The 24,125-nt window shown below is 40.8% G+C and overlaps 2 protein-coding genes across 2 annotated transcripts in view; both read right to left on the bottom strand.

Annotated features, from left to right (window-relative positions):
- Nucleotides 1-122: 122 nt before the first annotated feature.
- Nucleotides 123-6,624, bottom strand: guk1b (guanylate kinase 1b; the record flags this gene model as incomplete). The annotated part of the gene is made up of 8 exons (XM_080430570.1): nt 123-168; nt 547-632; nt 1,752-1,836; nt 2,068-2,206; nt 2,964-3,060; nt 4,510-4,629; nt 5,821-5,862; nt 6,516-6,624. The coding sequence occupies 8 exons, from the start codon at nt 6,622-6,624 to the stop codon at nt 139-141; spliced, it is 708 nt and encodes a 235-aa protein (XP_080286696.1). The 3' UTR covers nt 123-138.
- Nucleotides 6,625-13,054: 6,430 nt separating this feature from the next.
- Nucleotides 13,055-24,125, bottom strand: part of rnf220b (ring finger protein 220b) — a gene marked incomplete at both ends in the record, with an annotated part of 34,191 nt that continues 23,120 nt past the window's right edge. The window contains 10 exons of the mRNA XM_080430216.1: nt 13,055-13,126; nt 13,274-13,348; nt 14,527-14,635; nt 15,416-15,506; nt 16,096-16,154; nt 16,302-16,361; nt 16,941-17,037; nt 17,631-17,718; nt 18,879-18,922; nt 23,658-23,750. Of these exons, the coding sequence (XP_080286342.1) occupies nt 13,055-13,126; nt 13,274-13,348; nt 14,527-14,635; nt 15,416-15,506; nt 16,096-16,154; nt 16,302-16,361; nt 16,941-17,037; nt 17,631-17,718; nt 18,879-18,922; nt 23,658-23,750 (788 nt within the window). The remainder of the gene's footprint in view (nt 13,127-13,273; nt 13,349-14,526; nt 14,636-15,415; nt 15,507-16,095; nt 16,155-16,301; nt 16,362-16,940; nt 17,038-17,630; nt 17,719-18,878; nt 18,923-23,657; nt 23,751-24,125) is intronic.

The following is a 24,125-nucleotide window of genomic DNA, read 5'->3' as shown; positions in this document are numbered from 1 at the left end:
TTGCTGATGGGGTCATTCAGACTAGAGTCAGAATAAGAATCAGCTTTTGACACATCACAGGTTTACAGGCGTAAAACAGTGGGTTGAGTCAACGGTGTTGGATCTCCTGGAGAGGATGATGAGTGTTTCTTCTTCTTATTACTTGGCCTCCTGAACTTTTTTGATTTCCTGTTGTAGGAAAAAAAGGAGGGTACCGTAAATGAGTGCTCTTCAATGCAAACATCTACTTGTGCTTGATTCAAAAACGTAATAATATAATATATATATATATATATATATATATATATATATATATATATATATATATATATATATATAATATATATATATTAATGTATGTATTAGTATACTGAATGTATCTATTCTATAAAGAAATCACCCCAAAACTGATCAGGATATCTCTAAAACATAGATAATTGAGTCTATAAAAGTGTTTTATCAGCCAACTTGAATGATCTACTTCTATCTCTGAGAAGCTATTAAACTTAGTTTGTTCAAATGTTGTGTATTTTAAAATTCCAGTGGTTGGTAGATATATATACTTACATCACTGAGGAGGGCTGTGAGCTCCTCATAGGCCTTATCTAAATCGTCATTGATGATAACCCTGTCAAATACTCCTGGCTCCTTACCTGCAAACAGCAATGACATAGATCGTTAGTTTGTTCCAATATTATTAGATAACAGTACATAATGACCTTGAAGCTGCACCATGTAACTTTCCTGTTCTACCCCGGACAGGAACCCATCTTAGGAACCACTGAGCTAATAGAGCCTGCTTGCTTAAGGCAGCTCTCCACCGCACCGATTACAGGCAAACTTAGCCACATTAAGAACCTCTCAATCCGCTATACAGCTCCGAGATGAGGTCCTATGCCGAGGTCTCCCAGAATCGGTTGAACGGCCGCAAAGGGTCCGCTGTTTACCCTTTTCGCCACATCGTATTCCAAAGCGTACAGATGTTTAAGGTTTGGTTGGGCACAAAATATTTTAGGTTCGGGGACGAAACTACCCGTTTTTAAATTGCTTATTTAGTCAGCCTGTGGCCATGTTTCCCATTGTAGCCGAACCGGGAGCAGTACTAGCACCGGACGTAGGGTTTTTTTCCGGGTTGAATGCGACAAGGTCTATGAAAACAAGCCCAAAAGAAGCGACCAGTTTCATCACTTGAGCCTTATTAAATCAGCTATTTTCAAAAATAATATTGAAAGCCAGCCCAAATAAGCAACTACACTTCAGAAACGAGCCCAAACAAAAGCAACCAGCAACTATGAATATTTACAAGCGACTTACAGGAAAACAAGCCCAAAGTCGCTTATAATAAGCATACCTGGCAACACTGGCCAAATCTTGCAGGCCAGTGCTACCAGCTCTAAGGCATTAACACAACAATGTGCGCATCAGCCGACTGCTTTTGCTGAACTAAATGCCAACTTTTGACAACAGACTACCAGTCTGTTATAGTCTGAAGTAGTCTTGTTTGGTGGAAAGTCACCTTTAGGGGAGAAATATAATTTTGACCTTCACGTCCAAATCTGTGTCAACCCAGAAACGGGATCGTGTCAAAGGTCGTGTCAAACCAAACACAGGATCCAAATGTCTCAATAGAAGAGCAGGGAGACCGAATACAACCACCCCAATTGTATAAGTTATATTATGTTAACAAAAATATATATATTATATATAATATAATATATATATAATAATATAATATTTATATAGCTTTAAATAAAGACCGTAGTCAAACTTACTGAGTTCCATGTCAATGCGTGCTGCCTCCAGGCGCTTCTGTAGACTGTCCTCTGTCTCTGTCTGCCTGTCCCTCAGACGTTTTTCCTGGATAAGCCAATAGCACCAAATGCATTAAAACCAAAGACGAGGTCATGATTGCCCTGAATTGAAAAGTCTATTCACCATATTCACATGGCAGCCATTTTGCTCTTGCTCACACTCAGGGTGTGTATATACTCTATGGGGAAACCCCATCCCAAGTGGTTGCAGTGAAGAGCACAATTGCCTTTGTAAAACTATGGGCAATACAAAGTGCATGTGATGTTGGAGTCTTACCAGGATTTCCATGGAGGGAGGCTGGATGGAGATGTAAATGGGGTCCAAGTCAGTTTCCTTAATCTTCCTCACCCCCTGGATGTCCACATCCAGGATGCAGATTATATTCTTGGCAATCACGTCCTCAATTGCTGACTTACTGCAAAGAAGGAACAAAAGAAAACATTTTGATACTGTACAGTTCTATCAAAGAAAATCAACCATGGTGGCAGCGGACAAAGCACCATAAAGACCTGGTTCCCAACCTTTTCTGGATCAGGGCCCACTTGAGAATCTCGAAAGTGTTTGCGACTCACCTATCAAATATTTGTGGGCCCACCCATTATTTGGGGGGGTCCACTTGCAATATCCTCATGGCCCACTAGTGGCCCACAGGTGGGGAACTGCTGCCATAGAGGGATTGAGCGTGATGTGTGGGTGACTTTGTACTCCTCACATGACAGGAGGTTAACTTAAGAGGATAGAAACATTGATCCAAGCTGCTCTTACAGCGGTCAGTGTTATCTCCTCCGTACGGGAGCTGCTGTCCTTCTGACCTACTCTGACCTAATGGAGGTTAAAGCACCATCTGTCGCCACAATATTATGCGGCATACTGATCCTTATCACTCAGCCAAAGGCCACTCTGAAGCCAACGTATAACTGAATTTTATTGAAAGGTTTACTGAATATTTTGTGTTCTCCTGCACGTTGAACAAGTGCCACTTGGGTTAGACCAACTTTGGTATCACCTGGTTCTTTGTGAGAATATGATTGTTATTTTAGAATAACTTCAATCACCAAGCTAAATAAATGTACATGGGTGGAGCACAGAGCTAATAGAGTTGGCAGTTTGATTCCCATACACCGTACTTAGATTTCAAGGCCTCACATATACATTTACGCTTGAAACTTTACCTTGTTCCATACATGTTGCCAGAAAACTCAGCGTTCTCAATGAAGTCGCCTCTCTCAATGCCCTCCTGCATGGCTTCTTTGGTTGTGTAGTGGTAATCTGGAGGACGCAAGTACATCAGAGAAACATGCATGTGTGTGAGAGCAAAATTAATAACACATGTAGTACAGTTAAGAAAGAAATGACATAGAATGGAAGTAAATGATGCAAAGATTATGCAAAAGTGATATATATAGTTTAGTGCACGATGGCCCCATGTGGTGGGGCACCACAATGAGCAGTCAGTGTAATGGTGGAGACATAAAATGAAACAACACACAGCCAGGCATATAGTAGAACTGTCATTCATTGTGTAAATTGCTTTCTGGTAGTTTGGAACATCATCATAAATTGTAAAGAATTTGGTAAACTGATAAACGTGCAACCACGTTGTATGAGAAAAGTGTATGCAGTGACCAGAAAAGAAGAACAACATATTCTGAAACACACTTTCTGAATATGCATTCATTAGAGGGCAGGTTGTGTTGTCTGTACCATATCCACATATCCACGCTTACTCCTTCACAACATCAAGACCACTGGGGATCTAAAACATTTTAAAGGGTAAAAAACAACACACGGTTCTACCACTACTTTTAACACCTCCTGCTGTGGGCACTGTGATACACACTCATTAGCATGACAGCATGAAAGATTCAGTTCAGAACGAGATAACAATCTGTAGAAGAAAAGTGAGAGATCTTGCTGCTATGGAGACAGGTTGTGCTGTAAACAAACAGGATTAAGTCTGAAAATTTAGTTTCAAAGTTGATTTGAAAATAGCTTTTTGTTCGGCAAGTCAACTGCATGGATGTTAGAAGACTGATCATCACCTTAACCACTTAAACCCTCTCTTCTTAGTGAAACGGACCTGAGTTGCAACTGCACTTGGTCTGCTCATGGTTCCTTTACACCGAATCTCTTCGCCAGAAATAGCAGATCTACAAGCTCAGTGAGCTTGTAAATGGTATTTCTATTTCTGGCGAACGTTTCCTCTTGGGTTCAAGTGGTTAAATTTCATACTGTCAGAATCCTTCAAAATCCAGTAGATTGGTTCCTCCTCCAGTGGATTGCCGTTTCTTAAAACGTAACTGCACAGTATCCCAGATTTTTTGTTGACCAGATTTGAGTAGATTGTTATCTGATTATTACGATCTGCTGGATCACATGAATTAGCTAGCATGCAGGGCCGTACAAAGGAAACCCACCGCATCACAATTTGACTATCCAAACTTTGTCTCAAAGATCTCTTCTCTGAATTGAACACAACCTCGGACCAGATAAATAGCTACACTTGCTAACATGATTAAGTGTGGTTAATTAAGTGTGATGCAAGCAGTATGGAGACACCCGTGCTTGCTCAAACTTTCTCCTGTGATGCTAATGGTTTGATGTAACACATCAATGACGTAGCTATGTTGTTGAAATGGGACAGTAAAGAGGCTATTTTTGGCTATTAAGACTTAATGGGATTGGTCCTCTGATGGTGGAGGGTCACCTTGAGGTCACCTTTTTCTGTGATTTCTGAACACTCAGAAAATGAGGTTGACATATCTATTTCTTCAGAGGATAAGACAGCTGCTACAGGAAATAATGTAGAAGCGAGAAGCATGGGGAGCGCGTTCAGCCCTATGGAGACAAACAAACAAGGCACAGAAAAAGGTTGATCCCTCTGTGTAAAGGCCTCTACACACCAAGCCAACATTGAGCCATAAGGCTCAATGTTCAATAAGCTCAATAAGCGCCTGTGTGGCCCAATATTTGCTGTGTACACGGCTGACGGTGATAGTGAGGCGTCCGCGTGAGTCGCTCACGGCTCACCCGACACTCAAGCGCCATCAACATCGCCCGTTTATGGAACAACTGATGTACTGTATTAAGCGCGCTGTGAGGTTTAGCCATCGCTGACTCAATTATGCAGTTCAGTTCAAAGTGTAAGCAAACGCAACATTTAAAAATAAAGCCATTAACAGGAAAATGCATGTTTATGTACGATATATGACATAAGCTGTGAATAGACAATGCCACCAGCAGTGTTGCATTGGTGATTTTGTCACTGGTGGGATGCTATTTTAATGACGCCACATGCACGCGCAAGTTCCCCCACATGCGCATAAATGTTCCCTCGCATGCGCACAGAACAACTCCGACCAGCATTATGAAATGTTACTTGTAACTTGAATAATGTGTCTGTGATTAATTTGACTTAGATTTAGGATTACGAGTGCATAAATAGTAGGAAACATGTTTGTATAGGAAATGACTAGTTTTAGTTTAGTTTTTGTAAATATTGCCAGTACAAGATTAATCAATGAATCACATTGAATTAAAACATGATTGTTTCTTGCTGATGGAATCCGTAAACACACATTTGTCACGTCTCATGAATCACGATTATTTTCAAAAGAAACAAGCAAAACTAAAAAGTTTGCTTTGAACGAGTATCTTCCTCATCTTGGACGGTGGCTGAGGCATCCTTGCATTGCATGCAGATAGGATACTGTAGCAGTACTGTCAGTTGCCAAAATGCTCTTATCATACAGTGTATGTGTGGACGTATTTAAACACACCTGACGACCTGAGCTATTGTTATGCAAAGTAGCCAGGTAGTTACTTGGCGCACGAATTGAGTGGAACGCATTCTTGTGTGCACGCACGTGCACATCCGTGCATTTGCGTGCGCGTGCTCCTGCTCAAAAGACTGCTGGGATGGCGTGTTACCGCGTGCAGTGACCAATGAAACACTGGCCACCAGTACGGTCCTTTATGACTATGACAACACAGACCCCTGATGTTAAGTCAGACAATGCTACTGTATACCTTTGCCATCTTCCTCTCCTGGCCGTGGGTTCCTTGTTGTGTCTGTAAGAAATAGTTTACCGATCAGTTACAAGATAACAAATGTACAGATATAAAATAAAAAGTGGCACCTACTCTACAGAGCATGTTAATTGTATAGATTAATTGTTAAAAATATGACCATATAATAAACATATGGTCATAGTTTTTGTGGAAAAGTATGTAACTAATGTAATTCATTGGTTGATACATTTTTAATCCTTTTACTGAACTAATAAACAAGCCCAATACTTCGTTAAATAATCAATCATCTAGAGACAGAGTGTATCTACTGTAGGTGACTTCACTTCCCCTTCAGAAAGGATATCGTCGCTACCGGGTGGAAACCTTGTCCAAAACCGTGTCCAAAACTCTACTTGTAAATAAATAAATAAAATGTAAAGATTTACCTGTGTTCCAATGGAGCCAATATAGGTGTTATTTAGTCACAAGCTTCTGTTAACACTTTTCATTGGTTAAATATTTATTAAACCCACAGACGCATTTAACTGCTTTCACTTGTGAGTGACACGTTATGAGTTTGTAGATATGCTACATTTTGCAACTTTTGTAGAGCATTAATTTACCAAAGAACATGGACATAGGACAGCAACGATTATTGCCCGACAGCAACGATATTAGGGGAGAAGCCAAAAGTGAGCAGTCCACAAACGTACGTGACACACTGAATCCAAACACTCCCTCATGCTCCTTCATCAGTCTCTTCATCAGAGTACTCTTGCCAGCCCCTGAGGGCCCGCTCAGCACCACAGGCCTGGGTCCCATCTCACTGAGACAAGACAGACAGAGAAGACAAACAGGTGAACTGAAAGATTGAACCTGTGCCACAATGATTAAAATCAATAAGAATCTAATGGATAGGCCATTCAAGGTGCCTTTTTTTAAACGAATGTCAGAAGAATGATCATTGGTGGGCCACTATTTGTAATCAGTGTATTTATATTAAATATGGTCAGCATTCCAAAAAAATTAATCAAATGTGCTTTTGAATGTGTGTTAAATTTACCCTCTCTCACTCACACTCACACTCACACTCACACACACACACACACACACACACACACACACACACACACACACACACACACACACACACACACACACGTACACATACACCATATTTCAAAATCCTAAAGTGCTTTATACTTTTAAAATGCTTGTTGCTTTGTGCTGCTAACTACATTTTAAAGAGCTTGTTGGCTAATGCTTGCTCTATTGCTAAAAGTGCTTGTCAGAGTTGAAGTATCATACAGCCATCCGGAGGAGAAAAGTTATAGTGCATTGCTCAAGGACACTTAAACATGATTCCACAAGAAGCTAGAAATCTAACAATCAGGGGCCTCCCAGTTCAGACAAGTCACTTGCGTGCAAATGGGATTCGTTGTAACCTTCAAAGTTCCACCATGCCCAGATTAGGCATAGTGGTGGGGTCCATGGAGAGATTTGGGAGGCTAAGTGGCGCTGTTCAGTGGCTGCCCACTGCTCTCAAAAGTAATGCAATGCTAGGGGTTTCAATGAGGCCCAAGCATTGAGATGCTAACTAGCTAGACAGCTAGCTGTTCTAGGGCTAAGGAGCTGATTCTAATCCTTTGATCCAGGGTATTAACCACTCTTAACCATGTAGCACCATGCCACCGCCTGGGATAAAGTTTTACTGCACATGGAAGGGTTAAATGCAGCCTTTACAGTCCTCCAGTTGCCAGAAATGTTTCCTGTGATTTTAATATAATTTCGACAACTCATTTTAAATTGGTTGGCATTCACAATTTATTAAGTAGCCTAATGGTGCAGAAATACTGTTGTCCTTTTCCAGTAATTGAAATATGAAAACCTCTTCCATTGTCTATGGCAATAAGCTTTCTGTTTGAAAATGCCTTTTAATGCAGTGATTGTCAGTCATTTTAGGAGGATTCATTGCATCTGGGTCGCCCTATAGTCCAGGTTGGAGGACCCATCTACCTCACTAAGAGGAGTACATTTATTTATCCGGTGCACTGCTGGAGTCAATTCAATTAGAATCCCCATTAACATGATTACATCAGAACTCTGATGCACACTTCAATCTGTCAACACCTTCACTGTATGCATAGTATTTTACCTGTTTGATATTTAATCCAGCAAAAATCATTTAACATCACAACATATTTTTGTCAGCTGACAAGCATTTAATCATCATAGCATATTTCTACCTCTCTTGTAATTATACAAGTATAAAATGTTTCAACTCAATCAAAGTTCTTCAAAACGTTTGCTACACTCTATTGCATGGTGATGACTCAAATTTGAGGTTTACATTATGGTTTTACTGTGATTGCAATACATGGTTCAGCCACTGTTCTTTGTGCCAAAGAAATCTAAATTATGCAAATAATGTCTGTATTATTCACAGTGCTATCATTACAATACAGATCCAGAATTAGATAATCAAAGAAGAATTTCTCTTACCTTTGCTCCTAGTGTCTGTACTGTGTTTATGCTAGGATGTCAGATAGATTAAATAGCAGATTAGTCTTTAGTCAGGACTCTTAATGGACCGTGTGTGTGTGTGTGTGTGTGTGTGTGTGTGTGTGTGTGTGTGTGTGTGTGTGTGTGTGTGTGTGTGTGTGTGTGTGTGTGTGTGTGCGATACACACACACACACACGCACACTGATTCACTCAACAGACAGCTCACTGTCAATCTAAATTACCATCTCCTCCCTTCAGACTCATTGACCAATCACATGTGTGCATCCTGCAGGCTCATTGAGCGATCACATACGTGCATCCTGGCTTTTTTATTTGTGCCATCCAAACTTTCTTTCCATGATCCAGATTCCCAACAGGTTGCCCCTTGAGACTGTCACGACACCACAGCATGCCTGGGATCATGGGATGACTCGTCATGCACTGTTGTATATTAACCATGCTTTCTCTTTCTCTCTCTGTCAGCTTATCTGTTGTTGTTGTTTATGTCCTGGCTGGCTGTCTGCCCCCCCCCCTCCCTCTCTCTCTCTTTCTCTCTCTCTCTCTCTCTCTCTCTCGACTGGGACTATAACCTCGTATTTTATCTCCTTCTCATGAGGTGATAAAGCCTGGAAAATAATGCTGAATATGTGAACTACAGGAAGTACAGGCTTAGCCTACATGTGGTCCAGCTTACCAGAACTGTACTGCCTGTACTTCCGGTTTGACACTTTTGACAGTAGTTCTTGCCCAAGCCTAACAGGGACACCAGACGGATCTTATAATAAAGCCACACTTCTAGCATTAGATGAAACACAGGACCACACACATCATAGTTCATGTAGCCAGTGTAGTTAGTGACTGTGCGTGTGCGTGTGCGTGTGCGTGTGCGTGTGCGTGTGCGTGCGCGTGCGTGTCCGTGTGTGTGTGTGTGTGTGGGGGGGAGCGACACACACACACACACACACACACACACACACACACACACTGATTCGCCTTACAGACACTCACTGTCTGTAATATATCACTCTCTTGTCATAGAATAGACTTTATTTGCCATTTGCACAAGTGCATAGGAAATTTTGGAGCTCAGCTCCCAGGGTCAGCATTTTAAAAGAAGACAGAAAAATACAGAGAAAACATACAGTTGTACATCCGTCATGATAATAATAATGTAGACCTCATTAATCCCACAGGGGAAATTCAGTTTCAGCTTCACACAGCCGATGGCTGCTCAGGTGGACATATTGAGCCCTCGGAGGGAGCAGTGAGGGGTTGAGAGTCTTGCTCATGCATGGACACCTCAACACGTACAGCCAGGGCCAGGAATCAAACAGGCAGTATCTCTACCCATTCAGCTATGGCTGCCCTAACACACGTCATGGTTTTTGCTTTACATTTTTTCATTGCATTTCTTCCTCCTCTCTTCCCCTTCAGTGAGATTCCCCTACTTTGGAGTTCTGAAGCTTCACCAGGCCAGTGGCCCTGCTGCATACAAGGCTGTAAAAAAAACTCAGAATAGCAGGATTTAGAATACATAGGCTCCAAGCGGCCTGAGATGGGCCATGCTAATCCTGCAGTGACCCACTTCTTAACCACTTAAACCCTATTTCAAACATAGCGAAACTAGAAGATCTACATGCTCACAATGTGTTGCATGGCAATCTGGCAGATCTGCCATTTCCACAATTTTTTTAAGTTTCATTTTTAGTTTTAATTTTGGGGGGAAATACTTCAAATGTTTAAATTCTTTTGACATGTTTTGAACATTTTCACATTTCAAGACCAAAATTGGGGTGCCGGGGTGAACGTGGTGTTAACCTCTTGAACTCCAGCATCCCTATTCTGGGGGGTAATGTTTGCCAAAAATAGCCGATCTACCAGCTCACAACGCAGCTCAACCGCAACAAGTTGTGAGCTGGTAGATCGTCTGTTTTTAGCAAAAAATAATTGGTGGTTGGGGTAAAAAGGGCGTCCGTCCAATATGGCATAAATCTTTTCAGAAGTGCAGTTTAAAATGCCCTGGTTCCTTTCAGCCAGCAGGTGTGGCAACAACGTGAGTCCAAAATACTCAATGTAACAAAAACTGCCAAAAAATACATCTAGAGATGACGCTAATAAAATTTTGATTGGATTTTTTTTCCATTCACTTTAAGTGGATTAAATAGTCAATATATCTCATTTTTATGTGGTTACACCATTTGACATTTGCGCATTCTGTAATTTTCATTGTAAAAAAAACACTCATATCTGATGATAGGAAACAATAATGAAAAAAAAAAAAAAAACACAAATAAATGATAAATCAAATGCCTCAATAAAAATGTGATCCTGAAAACATTGAAAAGTTGAATTTCCACAAAATAGGAGATTTTCAGGAGACAATTCAGGAGTGTTGGCAGGTATGGAACAGGAACGGTAGGGTTCCGTGGGTTCAAAATACTTATACTTACTGCACTGTATCTTATTTTCATTTTCATTTGTAATAAAATGTCACTGACATCACAAGGTATTCTTCATTTTATGTATGGTCCAGTATATTATTAATTCATATCAGTCACTGTATTCCAGTGGGGCAAGGCAGCCTACTGTAAGTCTTAAACAAAATATATAAAATATAACCCTCAACAGTGGGATAAAATCAATATGGTAACGTCTTATGCAAATGAGCCATGCGGTCGAATGTAAACAAATCGCTAGTGCAGTCTGGATCTGTCATGACCGTCATGGATGAACTTCAACCTGGTGTTTGCACTTTCTCAATTTTTGACCCGTTCATTCATCTACATAAACGTTCGGATTTCAAATATAAAGTTTTTGACCCTGGCGAGGGTGGGAGTTGAAAGTGTGAGATCGTCTTGTACCAGCTACTACAATGTTCCCCATCTTTAGCTCAGTCGGAAGAGCTCTTGACTTAGGACCACTAGATCATGGGATCGAATCCCAGCACAGGAACTTTGGCGTCTGAGCAATCTGGTTCCCCCGGGTCTACTATCTTTTTTCGCCTTTATCATAAAGGTTGCTGGACAATATATAGAGCATGAAATGCATAATTTATTAAATAATATAAAGTTAATATCAAACATATTGTAAAACATTAGAGACATGACGCTTTATTAGCAAGACAGTCTTTTATTATATTATTCCTAATTTTGCTGGTTTCCCCTGAAACCAATTTACTGTTACAGAGTAGAACTGCCTTAGAATCTCTGCTGATGATGTCACAGCAGGTAGTTAATAGCAATCATATCTTAGATTTATTGAATTTAGTGGGGGTGGGGGGGATTCTACCATTTAGTAATTCATTGTCAGTAATCCATCCTATCAGCGTTTTGCGACGACGTCGTATCGACGTTGAAAAGACTGTCTTTTCAACAGATATCTCTTTACCCACTGGGCACACACAATACTTCTTGTGTGCCCTTTACATAGTCAGCTCTCAAGCAAGTTGTATATATTATTTGAAATATTTAACTTTAATTTGTGGAAATCAATGGGGCTCATGTTCACAAAATAGTCCATATGAAATGATTTTAGTTTATTTTGTTAACTTGCATAGCATGGCATTACTGATATAGAATGGTGTATGATTTTTATTGATGACTTACTATAGTATGAATGTTTTTCATGATGATGACATAATAAACAATGTGCAGTCCATGTAGAGACAACAAAGCTTTTTAAACACGTTTTATTGTAGTAACATTGATAAAATTAGATTTAATGATCCTGTACAAAGAAACACAACAATGATAAAGACTAAATTATTAATTTCATGTAGTAACTACCATTATGTTTCCAAACTACAGGAACTAACCAAATAAATGTTCTATGCAAAGACAAAATTCTGTACAGTAAATACAGCCAGATGACTAATCCACATCATATACACACACACACACACACACACACACACACACACACACACACACCACACACACACACACACACACACACACACACACACACACACACACACACACACACACACACACACACACACACACACACACACACACACACACCATTCCGAACATACACAAAACTATGTACATGTGCTCTGCATGTGATTAAGCTATTTTATTTTCTTAATAAAACAGACAAAAGTATTACAAAAAAAGTTATCCAAAGCATTTGTCATAATGTCTTCAGTGCCTGAGCTCCAGTTGTAGTTTAGTTAATGACACGTACAAGAATACTGCCAAAGACATCGGGAAACCAAGACTCGCCAACTTCGATTGATTTCCTGTATCTGTGTCACGTGGGTTTAGGAGACATGGGCTGAGTTCGGAAATACACTCTGACAATCTGCGACGCTCCGACCTGGCATGTGCTCCAGCGCTCTCAGAGCGTATTTCCCAACGCACCTAGCAGGTGTGTTGGGAAAGTAGTCTCTTAAGTAGTCTCTTAATTTAAACGGAGAAGTCGAGTGACCACGGCAACTTAGGAGACCATTTTGTGTACCATTCCGTACTATAGTGGCAAGGCGTGGGATGTCGTATGTTTGTATATTAAGGATGTTTGATATCACATAGGGCTGGCTCCATTTTGGATGTCAATGTCAAAAGTTATGTGGAGAGATGACACCTGTTGTGAGTCCCTCCCATGGGGAGGGGGGCAGTTTATTGATCACACAGGGCTCAGGAAGGTGCAAGGAGATAGAGGGTGGGATTACATCTGACAGGCCAGCTGCCCTCAAGTCCTCCCCTGATAGGATTAAAAAACAGACCATTGACCATTCTGAGTGGTTTGTCACAGGTAGACCCGCCTCAGGTCTCCAGGTGAAGTGATGGTGTTGCACTGAGGGCACAACTTCTTTGCTCCCTGGAGGAAAGAAGGCAGGATAGAAAGAAACTTAATCAGCCTGTACTGGTCTCAGTGACATTGTTTATTTTCTATGATATTTATTTTAAGATGGTGATGAATATTTTGAGTATATACGAGTATTTTACTCTATAAGTAGAGTTTTACCAGTGTTCGTAGCCAACATTCCTCACAATGGACATGCCAGCACTGGATGGAGGTGAGAGGGGTTGTGTACGTATCCTACACAGAGAAAGAGAAAAGAGACAGTCAGTCATACACAGATAGAAAGACAGAGAGAAAGATACTTTTTTTTACTTTTTAAAAACCTTACACATAAAGCTGAAAACAAAGATCTTTGTCATCATCACACTTTACTTCTTCTCACTCAACATTCAATGTGTGATTTATGTACCTCATGAGCCTTATAACAAAGCTCTTGTGTTCAGAGAGAGAGCGAGAGAGAGATGGGTGAAGGAGCATTATGCAAATAGACCTCGCACTCACACCTACCATTGCATGGAAGAAACGAGAACAGCCACTAGATGGCGACCTTTACTCATAACAAGCAGCATTACTCATAATAACAAGTGGTGACTCAACCTTCACAATAACTTGCAACACCAGGTACGTGTTCAGCATACATGTGCATTTAGTTATTCATTGTGATTGATGGGGGTTGGCTTGCTCTTTTATCTATTGAAAAATCTTATTTTCAACTGTCTTAGTTGTTCATCTGTTATTTTCATCACTGTCATACGATGAAGTATATATTAGGGTAAATCCAGGCCTTTAACAGGAAACCAGGAACAATGGAAAGTATCACAGATGAGACTATAACACACAGTCCCTGCCCTGGAATAACACATACAGAATCTTATCACCTAATCTAAACAATTAGAAGGCACTTAACTCCTATGTGGTGGTAGATACGATGTTATATTATCCTAAAACATGATGACAAGATTAGAAATCAAGAGACAGTTTAACAATCGTTCCCATTGTTGTCACTTTTCCTACATGGTGTGATGTCCCTTGTAACCAGTGGTAACCACTCAACATGCAAATGCTCAGAAAAACAGCCTCCATTATCTCTGATGCTGTCTTCAGTTCAACCTCTGTGCTGAGGCTCTTTCGCAGTGGTTCCCAAACTCTCTCGCTCAAGACCCAAAAGAGGACCCAAATTAGTAAAAAAAAAATCACTACTTCTTTAATTTTTTATTTATGGATTTATTTTTTTATGTACTAAATTCTCTTGATTTTTTTTTTACATTTCTGTTTAAAAAGAAAATATTTTAAAATATTTTTTAGTAAAGAAAAGAAAATGTTTTTACTACGCAACCCAAAAATGGGTCCCGGCCCAGTGCTTGGGAAACACTGCTCTATCAATAGTTCTAGATCTGTGTCTACCATGATCTTACCATGCAGATCAGGCATTTAAATCTGTCTCCTTTAGACAGCTGTTTCTCCAGATCCCGTATCCGAGCTTTAAGAGCATCCAGAGTTGTCAGCGCAGAATCCTCTGAGACCCTACACACACATGCATACACATACATAGACACAGTTGCACACGGACATGGACACACACACACACACGCACACGCACACGCACACGCACACACACACACACACACACACACACACACACACACACACACACACAGACACACACAGATAGAAACATGAGGGGAGATGGGGGGGAGCGCATGAGTTAGGCAGACACTGGAGAGTCATTTATAAATCGAAGACAGATTAAATTATTCGCCGGCCAACATGGATACTGAGCGTGAAATTTAGCAGCAATCACATTGCCGACATTCGCTGTCTCATTTATCATAGCCAGAGGAGGGAGGGAGGGCAGAGAGAGGGGTGGGGGGTAGGCAGGTGTCACGGTCCTCCCAGATATAGGCGCACATGCAGACACTTAGTATATATACGCTATGCACCAACACATACAGTACAGTAAATGCACACGGCAAGGCAGACAGGGATACAATGCATTAACTATGATGAAATGTGTGTACAGTCCATGCGTCGGCCTCTATCACCTTGATTGATGATATCATCACATTGATATAGTATTGTATTCTGCTCTGGGAGTATTGTATTCTGTGCTAGCAAGGAGGAGGTTGATAACTTTACACATAGAAAGTGTGACGTCCATTGTGGTAAGCCAAAGCACAATTCAAAAGTATAGCGAGGGTCGGCAATATTTTCTCCCAAAATTATGATAACAAAGTTGCTACATCTTAACTTGTCTATTTTCGTAGTATTGTCTTATGGGTTTTTAAAGGGACACATTTAACTTACGGGGCGATGTCAGTGTTTTTACAGGTGATGGGTAAACCACTGGTGCTACCGTCTACTTTAGTACTCTCTCCAGTGCTGGTAGATGGACTTCCTGTAGAAAAATAAAATAATTATGTGAAAACAATAATTTGCACTAGTAGCCATCATCACACTTACTATAGAGCACCGAAGTCTGTCGTAATTTATGCATCCTACGTGGGTCGCGGTTTTCCACCCCCATTCTGAATTCCCATAAACATCCTTAATATCGCGTCAAATAAGAACTGTGCTCCAAAAATAAACAAATGATCCCGGCGGTTTGACTCATATGGATATGAAGCATCAACTGACGGTGAGAAAACGCTAATGTTACTTCCGCCGAATTAGTTACATTTTCGCCAGAAACAGACTGTATCAAATATGAGTGACTGACTATCATAAACGATACAGAGCCTGCAATATCGCCGAGACAGTTTGTTTATTTTTGGACCACAATTCTTATATGATGACCCAATGTCATTCTCCATAGCTAAATTACTTTACGACCCAGGGGATGAACGAGTGACGTCAACACTTCTGTACTCTATTAGACATAAATAATTCCTAGAAGCCACTGCTTTTATTTTTTATTGATTAATAATTAGTTCAGTATTCAGTTTATACTGTAGAAGTACATTTCATTGGGTATGTGCCGAACTCACCATCATTTGTCCATTTGGGATATTCTATGCTCACTCTGGAATCAGGCAAACTACTGCAGCTGCAAATCATAATAAAACACACATTTAAAAACTAAACAAGAAAGGCAAAACAATAACATAATAACAGAATATATACTACAAGGTTGTAACTGCATTAACCTGTATGAAAATATATGAGCAACCATGTCACAAAGAGTGAAACCTACTTCACTGCTGTGTCCTTGGAGCCTTCTCCTGAACAGGGGATGACATCTGTCTCTGTGTATCTGAACATCACGCTAAGGAAGCAGAACATTGTGGAGCAGAAATACAGAAATACATATAGTGTATATCATTCTACCAGTGCTGTAGGTGTAAGATTGAAGGGGTTTATTACGCTTATTCTCAATCCACAACACATTAAATCTCACTGGTTTAAAAGGTTAAAGTTGGGTATCATTGACAGACACGAACCGAAATGGGCAATATTGTTTTCAACGCAGATAAGGACCTCAATAGTTTACCATTTTTCATATTTTAAACAGTGATTTTATTTCTTTTTTTTAAGGGAGCTCTTCATATACAGTAAGTTCACTTGTGTTTCTTACCTCTCCTTCACATTTGTAATACTCTTAACTGTAGCCTATACCTGTATATCATTGTGGGTAAATCATAAACTAAACTAAGAAATAGGGGTAGAATCCATTGGACAAACCAAGTGGTATATAAGGAATGAAAAATATGACTCTTATTCCTTACTGATGGCAAAATTGCATTACCTACAAGGCATAGCTTGTCTTTAATAGCAATACATGTTCAGAATGTGTGTACAATAAACCTCATACAATGGTGTGTTCAAAGGATACTGTGCTTTGCCGTACTCCAGAGTGTCATCTCCATCCACGTCCAGATCCACATCACTGTCCCGACACTCCTTAGATGTACTGCTCACCAACACCGCACCTGATGACACAGTTTCAGCACAACGTCAAAACACTGTGACCTCGTGTGACATCATGTGTGACCGTGTGATCCATTTTAGATTCAACCACCCTCCCCCCTTCGCTGGCTCTGCTTCCAAGTGTCTCTTTCTTGCTCACACGTTTACGTTCTTTCTTCTGTGGATCTAACCAAACCTTCAAGGCGTCCTGCTAGGGTTGTAATCGGGGCTGAAAAGTTCAGTGGTTTTTCAAGTGCCACTCAGTCACATTATGCACCCCCCAGTGAACAAGATCATACACACGGGTACCTCTATGTCTAACTCTTACTCACACACTGCTATTTTTCGGTGCGTGACACCGGTGCGCAACCAAGTATCAGTCAAGTCTAAACCTAAACAAAACCTGAATCTTTTCCTAATTGTAAGCCAATATACAGGTGTGTGGGTGTATCTCTCTCTCTCCCTCTCTCTCTCTCTCTCTCTCTCTCTCTCTCTCTCTCAATATATATATATATATAGTAAGTAAGCATGCACGCACACACGCACCGTGACACACACACACACACACACACACACACACACACACACACACACACACACACACACACATTCTTACCTTTGAATCCCCCCAATATAGAGGCCATCTGTATCCTTCTCCTTTCGTTCCACTCATCCTCCAATGGTACCAATTCTGCTGATCCCTCCTACCACACACACACACACACACACACACACACACACACACACACACACACACACACACACACACACACACACACACACACACACACACACACACACACACACACACACACACACACACACAAGACACACAAGTTTACAATCTCAGTGGATACGTCCACATGTCTCCCTTAGCCTTTGGCCAGATGTCTGCAGTGTTTTCATAGCTGTAAACCAGTGACAGAGAACAGAAGCCATTTCACATGGATACACACATGTGACAGTGATCTTGATGTGAAACGAACAACAGCAGCAGACGATGACAGGAATTCGAAACAGATGAAGGCCTATCGGCCCTCCTAACCACAAATCTCCAGGCGGAAATCCACCTGCTCTATCTCACATGTCGTCGCCTTCAGGCAGAAACCTTACATCTCCATGTTTCAACGTTTTATGTTTTATAAGTAAATGAATACTTCGTCGTGCAAGAGTAGAACAAAATTGAAGATCTACAAGCACGCATCATGTGTGCTGCGTCGCGTTGAGAGCTTGTAGATCAGCTATTTTCACTATTTTTGAAACATTTTGAAAGTGAAAGTGGTTAAGTCCACTGCCCTCACACCTAAGTCACACCGCTGATCCGACTGATATGCCCATATATGGAGATCCCTGATGTCATCACATCAGTATATGGGCATGCCCCCTTTTGTGCCCATATATGGAGCTGATATGTTTGCGCCTGATGCCATGACGACACATTGAGGTTAGACAACACACTCCATATTTGGGCGTAGCTGTATTGGGAACTCCTTATATGGTTATGGCTGAGTCATGGTGACATGAGCGTGACGACGTGGTCCGGCCGTCCACCCGCCGGCCGGCCGGTCCTACTTTTTTTTTAAGGGAGCCAATTTTGATATGGGATTTAACCAATGAAAAATATTAACAAGAGCTTATGACTAAATAATAACTACATTGGATCCATTGGAATACAGGTTCTTGTTTTTCCCATTTCCTGAAAAATAACAGTTTTGGACATACATGGTTTCTGCCCAACAGCGACAACGTGTCAATCTGGGAGTGTAAGGAAAAACGTCAGGTGCTCAAAAGATATCCAGCTGTCAGCCTCCTGCTGTAAAGCTGGTTAAATATTGAAGATAAGCGGGTTGTGTTCTGTACCAACCTGGGCTTCCTCTGGTTTTCTTCTCTTCAGCTTCCCGATCCTGACTGTGGAGCAGACAGAACATCACACCGTCAGGAGAAATGTGGAATGTGAAAAATGGGTCGACAATGGATATGCAGTTGTTTTTGTGTCATAGAGCGGTGCATTTGGGACAACAACTGCAGTGCGACATAAAGTATGACATACTTTATTATATTATATTTATTTATAATTACAAAGTATACTAAACGTGGCAATGCATATTATGCATTGCTACGTTTAGTATTCTTTGTAATATACAGAATAAAGATTGCATGTCGCACTGCAGTGTTAATTCACTTTTTATAATTTTGACACAAAAACATGTAGACAACAATAATGCAATTGATTTTAGTGTCAAATGATCCTAAACAATTTAAAAAAACAAACAAACAATATTAAAGGAGTAGTTCACCCCCCAAAAAATCAAATTTTCTATAAATTACACACCCCATGAAGCCTTGAATTCATGGAGATTTTCTTGTTGTTGTCGCATTCCTGAGCCAATCATTTGATGACCGGGTCATCGGTCAATAGGAGACTCAGTAGGAGACTCGGTCATCAAATTATTGGCATAGGAATGCGACAAAAACAAAAAAAATCTCCATGAATTCAAGGCTCCATGGGGTGTGTAATTGATAGAAATTAAGTATTTTTTGGGGTGAAATACTCCTTTAAACATAAACAATAAAATATACAGTGCACAGCAATGCAGCTGTACACACTTTTTCTGACACTTTAAAAACTTTCAACCTGACATTCCTATTTTGGGTATGTACAAATTGTCAAAAATCGTGTAAAAAAAAATAGGGGGGGGGAGAAGAAGCAAAAATAGCAGATTTACAAACTCACAACGTGTCACGATTCAATGCATTGTAAGCTTATAGATCCCCAATTTTTCTATTTTCGATCCCATCCTCAAGACAGCCTCTCCTTACCAACTAGTCATTTTGTCAGACAACGCCCCCAACCCATCTCCTCTCAAAGACGCACACACACACACACACACACACGCACACGCACACGCACACGCACACGCACACGCACACGCACACGCACACGCACACACGCACACGCACACATACTGTATTCCTTCACTTCACACCCCCACGTGTCCTCCTCCACATAGTGAGTGCTCATTTAACCCTTAGAGTGTGTTTTACACTCTCAGACTCTCGACTTAATTTGTTTTCTGAGACTTCTACTTTCCTGATATCCACGTCGCTTCCCCCTCCCCCCACCCCCCATCAGCACAAACACACACTGACATGTGTCCTCCCCACCCATCACAGCTCTACCTCCATCCTTCACATCCAATCCACAGACACGCACTGCAGTATTATAAAGTATATATACTATATACACATCGTGTGGAAACCTTGTATGTTTCTTTTCTTCAGAAAATGGAAAAAAGAACCTGTGTTCCAGTGGATCCAATGTAGTTATTATTTAGTCACAAGCTCTTGTTAATATTTTTCCATTGGTTAAATATTTTAAAACTAACAGACACACTTCACCACTTTCATAGGAATATGTAGTAGTATAGGGCATTAAAGCAGCACTATGTAACCTTTTTTTTTATGAATAAAATGTAATTTTGTCCAATCTGTATGATAGAGAGAGAGATAGTTTACACAATATAACTTATACAATTGGGGTGGTTGTAATTTGTTTCCCTGCTCTTCTATTGCGACATGACCTTTGACACAATCTACATTTTAGATTGTGTCAAAGGTCCTGTCTCACTTAGACACAGGATCTGACACAAATTTTGACCTGATGGTCAAGATGAAATTAATCCCCTGAGCAAGCAGGCCGGCTTTATTAGCTCAATGGTAAAAATGTCAGCACTTGCGCAGGAAACCAGGTTCAAATCCGGGGTAAGAAGTTGAAATATGGAGATACAAGGTTTATGCCTGTATATATATGTATATATATATATTCCATATGTTCACTGCCATTTTCCTCCGATATATGTACACACACACACACACACACACACACACACACACACACACACACACACACACACACACACACACACACACCCACAGATTATCTCACCCTCCTCCACCTGCACATTTTGTCCCCATAGAGACATTGATATAAAAGTTAACACAGCAGAACACCAACTTCACCTCCTCTGCCCGCCGTGTCTCCCACTGACTGCAATGCACATTGCATAAGGGGACATTAAGTTTTAGGGCCCTCTAATTTCCCTGACAGTGGGGACCCCCCCCCCCCCCTCCCCCTGTGTGTGTGTATGTGTGTGTGTGTGTGTGTGTGTGTGTGTGTGTGTGTGTGTGTGTGTGTGTGTGTGTGTGTGTGTGTGTGTGTGTGTGTGTGTGTGTGTGTGTGTGTGTGTGTGTGTGTGTGTGTGTGTGTGTGTGTGTGTGTGTGTGTGTGTGAGATTGAGGGAGGGGGACCATCCACCCTCGGGCCGGGTGGATGTAATGAGGGTTTAAGAGAGGAATGGAAGAGGGGGACAGAGGGGAAGAGGAAGAGGGGGATGGAGACAGAACGATAAGAGAGGACAGGGGGAGAGAAGGAGAGAGAGATGGCTAGAGAAGGAGAGAGACAGAGAGAACGATAAAAGAGGACAGTGAGAGAGAGAGAACAATGGGAGGACAGGAGGAGAGAGGGAGAGAGAGAGAGAGAGAACATTGGTTGATTGACCAAGAGGAGAATACCCATCTCCTTATCCTCCCCCTGTTCTCATACCCATCTCCTTTCCTCCTCCTTGGTGTGTATTTAGAAACTCATTATGCTGTCCTGTTATAATAAAGGCTAACAGACCTCAACAGGGGTGGCAGCAGGAGTCAAATAGGACCTCCTGAATTTACATGGCATTAAGTAGATCCTACACTGTCAAATCCCGAGTGTTTGATTGATTGATTGATTGATTGATTGATTGATTGATTGATGTAGTTTATTTAGAAAGACATGAGAATAGTACATGACAGTACATAACAGTACATGGAAGTACAAATTCACAATACAAGGTCTACTAAACTGGAAACCCTCATTAAGCATAACGCTTGTTTAAGATGAGAACCCCATGCACACAAATCATGATGAAATATAAGAGGCAGGCAGATATACACACTACTATACAGAATGTCATACAATCAGCTTTCAGGTTACTGGTATGACGAGAGAAAAAATATATAAATATATACAAAAGAGGAAAATGAAGGAGGGGGGGGGGGGGGTAGGGGGGGGTAGGTTAAGACTTAGACAGGGGCCATTTTCGAATTGCAGCCTCCTGAAGGTGTATCTTTAGGGCAGTTTTGAAAGTGAGTAGGGTTTTACACTCCTTTACTCCTTTTGGTAGGGCATTCCACATTTTTGCTGAATAGCATGAGAACGAGTTCATACCCTTAGTTGAGCCAAATCTGGGTTGAACATGATCAGTGGAGCTGCCTCTGGTGTTATGATCATGGACTTGATCATGGACTTCATTAACATTTAACTCTGACAGTGTACAAATTACAGGTACATTTGGTTACATTTATACACTCTCAGAGTTAAGTGGATCAATGAACACTATTCATTTTTACTGTGTATAGATATCTTACAGTACTGAGGCGTATACCGGGTCAGTCCTTCTGTGCACCTATATAGTGTTGTTGACTTAAATGTCATCATGATTTGAGTGCGTGGGGATCTCATTTTAAATAAGCCATTGTGCTTTTATGAGCGATCCAGTTTAGAGGACCTATGATTGTGAATTGTACTTCCCTGTACTGTTTCCATGTCTTTCTAAATAAAGTGCTTCAATCGATCAATAGGAGCTCTACGTAGCCTACAGTTTAGCATGCAATCATTAAAAGATACGCTCAAATGATCCTTTGTCTGCAGTGTGCAGGCTAATATCTTTGATAAATGTCCAGTATTTCACCTGAGTATAATCCGTGAGCTGATAAAACTGTATGTATTATAAGCCTATATATCAGAGGACATGACATGCAAGATGGTAGTGCTACAAGATGGTGAACGCAGTGAGATTATCAGATTAACAAACATTTGATTAAGTTGTAGGCTACTTGAATATGTAACATACAGTACAATTCTCAGGGTTCAATTAAGTGAGGATTTGACTGTGTAACCACGTTCGCTGCACAAATATGTGTTTTATTTATTTATGAATTCTCTGAACTATAAATGGATAATTCAGTGACATCCTATTTGAACCCTCTCTCTGGCCCGCATCAAGCGTGCTGTATCATCGACGCTCAATGGTTGAAGAAGTACTCTGATTCGTTTACCCAAGTAAAAGCAGCAATACAACAATGTAGAAATACAAGAAAAAGTCCTGCATTCAAATTGTTACTTGAGTAAAAGTACAAAAAAAATTGTATTGCATATTATCAATGCGTTCATCACTTAAATGTTGCAGATGGTAAAGGTAGTCTGATTTTAATGAATTTATGTGATGCTGGGTAGCTTAACAATTAATAATATATCACAATTGATCAATTAATGATAATATTAGGTATTAGTAATCTAAATCTGTGAAGTAACTAGTAGACTAATTTAGTAACTAAAGCGGTCAAAGAATTGTAGTGGAGTACAAGTTGCTTCTGAGACGTAGTGGAGTAGAAGTATTAAAAAATGCTCAAGTAAAGTAAAAAGTACAGTACTTGAGCACTTTACACACACAGTAAATGTACTTAGTTACTTTCCACCACTGTCGGTGTCAGCCAGGTGATGTCATGGGAAGGGCGGGGATGAAAGGTGCTACATAATTCTGTGTCTTACCAGCTTGTGAGCAGAAGTCTAGGTGGGCTCCTGCGTTGTGGGGGTGTAATGGGGCGGATTTGACGTAGCACCTGCACCAGCAGAGGTCGTCCACTGTTAACATATCAAGAGGTCAAAGTGGAAAGGTTAATAGCTCCTCTGCTCGTGTGGGCGCTAGGTCATCACGGGGGGGGGCAGGCTGGGGGGGGGGGGGGGGTGACATTCTCTACGACTGACAGGGAGATTTGGACAAACACGGTACTGAAGGCAGCGATGTGAAGATTGGAGTTCAGGCAGTTTTAAACCCTTCTTGTCACCTTTTTTGAAAGATGCAAGTTACACTACGCAGATATGTTACTAACTCGTTCACATGGGTTTTATTATTTAGATTTGTTTATGCTTGACCACAAACTCTAAGAATGTTATTTAGATAGCGTGTTGTTTAGACAGATGCTACATTTGATGTTTACCTGGTATCCTAGTTACTTT

The sequence above is a fragment of the Gymnoscopelus braueri genome (assembly GCF_963280865.1).
Source record: "Gymnoscopelus braueri genome assembly, chromosome: 6".
Taxonomy (NCBI): Eukaryota; Metazoa; Chordata; class Actinopteri; order Myctophiformes; family Myctophidae; genus Gymnoscopelus; species Gymnoscopelus braueri.
Note: the sequence above shows the minus strand (reverse complement) of the source record. Positions and strands in the feature narration are given on the sequence as shown.